The 4,872-nt window shown below is 40.6% G+C and overlaps 1 protein-coding gene across 1 annotated transcript; it reads left to right on the top strand.

Annotated features, from left to right (window-relative positions):
* The first annotated feature begins 538 nt into the window (after nucleotides 1–538).
* Nucleotides 539–2,669, top strand: bap (NK3 homeobox bagpipe). The gene is made up of 3 exons (XM_017632999.1): nucleotides 539–1,166; nucleotides 1,409–1,899; nucleotides 2,047–2,669. The coding sequence occupies exons 1-3, from the start codon at nucleotides 539–541 to the stop codon at nucleotides 2,515–2,517; spliced, it is 1,590 nt and encodes a 529-aa protein (XP_017488488.1). The 3' UTR covers nucleotides 2,518–2,669.
* The last annotated feature ends 2,203 nt before the right edge of the window (nucleotides 2,670–4,872 follow it).

The following is a 4,872-nucleotide window of genomic DNA, read 5'->3' on the forward strand; positions in this document are numbered from 1 at the left end:
AAAGATGCCAGAGACGCTGTGCGGCGCATGAGCGCTACAGCGAACCAACGAATCAGCTACTGAGTTGAGAAAGCACTCAAAGTGGGGCCAGTGTAGTGCGAGATGCTATTGTAGCGTGATACAAACGAGTTCTGGGCATTGCATAAAAATAGAAAATTTTACGCTATTTACCATAGACAACATCAACTATGGCTGTATAACTTAAGGGTCACTCGGTGGAAAACACTCGAGTGCCATATAATCGAGACGCCGAGTGGCGGCAGTGCCAACAGTGGTTGCGAACGACCTAGTGAGTGCTGCAGACCAGCAAGTGTGATCGAATTATTTAAAATCGAACTGTGCGTGGTGAGTTTATTCAATGGTGTCGCATACGTAGACGTTAACGGACGTGTCAAAGGTCGGGAAGTAGAAGATAAGTGACTTGTAGAAAATAACCGAAAAGAACCAGAATACACCGTAAAATAAAACAGTTAGAAAAGTGAAATTGAGCCAAAGTACCTATAAACAAAGCGAAAAATTTGGTGAATGAAAAATTGCAATGTTGGCCAATTTGGAGAACAGTGGCAGTGGTAGTGCATTGGTGGGTCTCAGCAAGGCAGCACTCACAACGCCATTTTCAATAAATGACATTTTAACGCGCAATAATAGTGGATTAAATGCAGCGCAACAACAACAAATTAGACAGCGCATTTCCGATACCGATGAAATGGCGCTGAGCGCGGGGGCAGCAGCGGCCACCGAAACGCGGCAAAATAAAGGGCGCGAAGTGAAAACAGATTTGAAAATTTCCGCTTCTTGTTGTCACATTGCCGCTGCCGAAACCAATGGCTACAAATTAGGCGCCACTTTAGAAAATACCTCCTCGCGTAATTCCTCGAACAATCCCAGTCCCATTTGTGAGATGCGCGCAGCAGTTGCGAAATTTTCCGCTCAAACATCAATGGAACGTAGAAGCGGCGTCGGTGGTGGTGTCAGTGGCGGAACGCGTGTTGTTAGTAGTGGTAGTGAAAATACCGATTATATGCCCTACTACCTGGCGACGTTGGACAATAACAATCACAGTGATTATCATTTAGCGCGAAAGTTCGGTTATATTGGCGCTGGAAATTTGGTTGGCGGTCGCGATTGCCCCATTGACATGCGACGCTGTAGCAATAATGAATCAGGTGAGTTCGAGCGAAAAGTTTTAAAAGCATTTTAATGATAGTTTCGCATTAGCGCAAGCGGCGACACACATTGTGTAATTTTATGTAGGGCGCTTTGTGCGCTAATGCAATGCGTCCAACTTTCCGAAACTAGCGCAAACAAATTTTCCACAGTGCTATTGTTATATATGTATGTAAACATATATGTGTGTAAGTAAAAGTTTTACATAATTCTCTTCCTCTTCTCCTCTACCCTTGCACAGATTCAGAATCACCGCCTCCACCAATGTTGTCGCTTTATGGTAGCGGCGCCTCGGCTAATGCCACCTCGAGCGCTTGTGGTGGCAACACATCGCCCTCACTGCACGATTCAGATAGCCTCAATGGCTCAATGAGCCGCAAGAAGCGTTCGCGCGCCGCTTTCAGTCACGCACAAGTTTTCGAATTGGAGCGACGCTTTGCGCAGCAGCGCTACCTCAGCGGTCCCGAACGCGCAGAAATGGCAAAGAGCTTGCGCTTGACCGAAACGCAAGTGAAGATTTGGTTCCAAAACCGTCGCTACAAAACGAAGCGCAAGCAAATTCAGCAGCATGAAGCGGCGCTTATGAGTGCTGCCACCAAGCGTGTGCCGGTGCAGGTGCTGGTGCGTGAAGATGGGAGTGGCGCGGCAGCGGCAGCGGCGGCAGCCGCTTACGCGCACATGTTGCCGACGCATGGCATTGACCCTGCGCTGTTGCACATCTATCGTCATCAGGTAGGCGGCAACTTTTTTTTATATTAGAAACTTCTGGATGTTACTTGAATGAAAAACTGTTTTTGTTTTTGTTTTTGTTTAAACGAATTTTTTTTTATCAAAATGTCACTAACTAAAGATGTCCATTTGTTCTTCTGTGAATTGCAGCTACAAATGGCATACGGTGTGGGCGTTTCACTGCCTCAAGTACCGTTTCCCTATTTCTATACACAAGCAGCGAAAATGCCCCAACCCATTCCGCCACCCAGCCAGCCGGCAAATGTGCAGATTGCTGGCAACTTTAGTGCACAAGCAGCTGGAAATTATAGCAACAGCAACAACAATAACAACAACTGTATTGATACAACGAAAAATGCATTGAACTTTGCTAAAATGGAGCATGGCATGCGTTATATTCATTGCTCGTCAGCCTCGTCGTCACCCACTCATATGAATGCCCATGGCAGCGGAGATGGCAGTAGTCCATCGAGATCGTGTTCCAGCCCGCCACCGCGCGGCAGTGCTGTGGCTGTTAGCGCTGTATTTACACCAGCAATGTCAGCGGGTGAAGTTGAAAGCGGCGCCGAGACACATTCTGCCACTACGGAGGATTGCGATGAGAATGTGGAAATAGATTAAGTTCAAGGAGAAAGTAAAGAGATTTTTGATGCGAGCGTGGAATATCAAAGAGTTACACAAAAATTAGCAAATTGCCATTTTAATCAATAACAAAATTTGTGATAGTGAAAGTTTTAATCGGTTTAGTTGTGTATTTACATACAAATATGCTAATATGTAGATATGTATGTCAAAATGTAATTGCAAAGTGTTTAGTTTTAGTCAGTTGCTTAGTTTAGTGTGTATTAGACATAGCTACATGTGAAAAAAAAAATTTCAAAAATAAAAAAAAGTTAAAATATTTGAATAAAATCAGCTCGTTAAATATTTCTTATATACTGTGTGCACTTTTCGACTGTAAATTCTTTGGCCGTGTTCAACAAATCGCGCCAGTAGTTTCTCTTTTGTGCCAACTGACACCAATTTGAAATGCCATCGCAGTGGGGGCCTCCCTCTTCCTCTGCTACCACCAGCGGGTTCCAAGTTGAATACTTTCTGAGCTGGAGCGTCGCACAGTGTACTTGTTTAGGGATGTGAGTGATCAAAAATCTATAACGTTTGTATGAGTTTACATTTTTTCTCAAGGTTTTTTTGTGTTGTGAAATTTAGAGCCGTATTCTTGTTTTCATACATTTTAAATTCAAAAATGTCTAATTGTCGATTCGTACAAAAACAACAATCTGGTCAGTTAAATTGTCTATCGGTAGTCAAAACAAAAAATTTCCGTAGGCTCCAATTTTACCTTAAAATAAACAAAAAAAAAAATATTTGTAGTTCATAACTTACGGCGCAGTTTATTTCTGTTTGGCACGTAGAATATGGATTCACAGTCTTGCCCCTAAATTTTATATGGGAACATTCCGCCATCTTGGATGTAAGGTTATTTTTGGGCTTTTCGCGATTTGCAAGCTAATTTTGCATATTTCGTAAAAAAAGTTAAATACAAATTTGTAGAGAATATAATATCCCACATTTTTTGTATTTACGGCTTTTAAGAAAAAAAAAAGTTTGATTGTAAATAAATATCAAAAAGTGCGAAAAATTGGTCAACTGTAACAGTTTTCGCCATTTTCCAACAATTTCTCTTGAAAATACTTGGCATATTCAAAAGTGAAAGGTGTAGAGAATTTCATTCTCCCCTACTTTTATACGGACATTTTTTTGGCGACGCGTATATCACAACCGGAAACGTGCTGAACATACATAGCTACATATCGTTACCTTAATATAGAAAGGCCCTATCTCACATCGTCGCTGAAATACAAAAAGCCGTAACTAAGTAAAAAAATCAAAATTCCTTTTTTGATTTATTAAGATGCATTTCATCGAATTTTAAGTCCGCACGTCGTTTTAAGCAATAAAAAATGTTAGTTAGTTACGATTTTTTTGCATTTCAACGACTATATGAGTCTTTTCTATATTAAGGTAACGATATCTATGTAAGGGAAGCGGCGTAAAATTCATTTCCACTTTACCGCTGGGTAAAGTTTTTCGGCGCGTTTTTGTTGCGTGGTTTTCTTGAGCCAGACAGAGTGCTTATTTTCAGTAGAAATTATTGAAAAATGGCAAACACCGTCCCAATGTACCTTATGGTTTATTTTAATTTTTATGGGACGTTCCACGTCAACCGGTACAGTACGATGGCCAATTTTTTTTAAGACATTGTGGCCTTTTGAGAAATTCAACATGGCGTCTTAATTATGGCGTCTGGAATTTTACGCCGCTTCCCTTACACAGCTCCGTCGAGAGAGAGAGGGGAAATGGGTGAATCGCCCCGGGCCCGGGCTCCTAAAGGGGCACGAAATATCATAACTTGTTATTATTATTTCTTTAAATTTAATTGCTCCTTCGTTATAGGCTTGTATTACAAATATATTCCGATGCCTGCAGACTCTATAAATTAAATTAAATGATCATATGGCCCAAAACGACGACTGTTACAATACTTTTTGGCTTACCGCTGAAACTCGCTAGAATACAACTTTCGGATAGTTTTTTTCTTGCATCTGAAAGCATAAGTATTTTGTTGTTTAGGTGTTCTGAATATTTCAAAAGCTGCTTTATATTATCGAAAAAGTCTGCTCTTCTTATATATGTATTTTCAAAAGTTGGTACACAGTTTCTTAGCCTAAGGATGGAACTCAAGAACTACGTATTTATTGAACTGATAAAATTTATTTTGAGGTCAATATTTGCAAAAAATTGTCGGACTGTTACGTTAAAGAAAAAGACTGTTACGTTACCTGTGCGATATATGTGTAGCGATAACGTTATAATTGGGTTTTTTAAATAGCTATTAGTCTGTTTTACGAAATAAGTACCATAAATACGTTTTGGCACGTAATCCAAAGAAATTATGAACATGAGTACGGATTT

This window comes from Rhagoletis zephyria, unplaced genomic scaffold (genome assembly GCF_001687245.7).
Source record: "Rhagoletis zephyria isolate East Lansing unplaced genomic scaffold, Rhagoletis_zephyria_1.1 Rzeph_scaffold_10914, whole genome shotgun sequence".
Taxonomy (NCBI): Eukaryota; Metazoa; Arthropoda; class Insecta; order Diptera; family Tephritidae; genus Rhagoletis; species Rhagoletis zephyria.

Coding starts and splice junctions, on each gene's coding strand:
- bap (XM_017632999.1), top strand. CDS start 539: ATGTTGGCCAATTTGGAGAACAGTGGCAGTGGTAGTGCATTGGTGGGT. Junction 1,167..1,408: donor CTGTAGCAATAATGAATCAG/GTGAGTTCGAGC, acceptor ACCCTTGCACAG/ATTCAGAATCACCGCCTCCA. Junction 1,900..2,046: donor TGCACATCTATCGTCATCAG/GTAGGCGGCAAC, acceptor TGTGAATTGCAG/CTACAAATGGCATACGGTGT.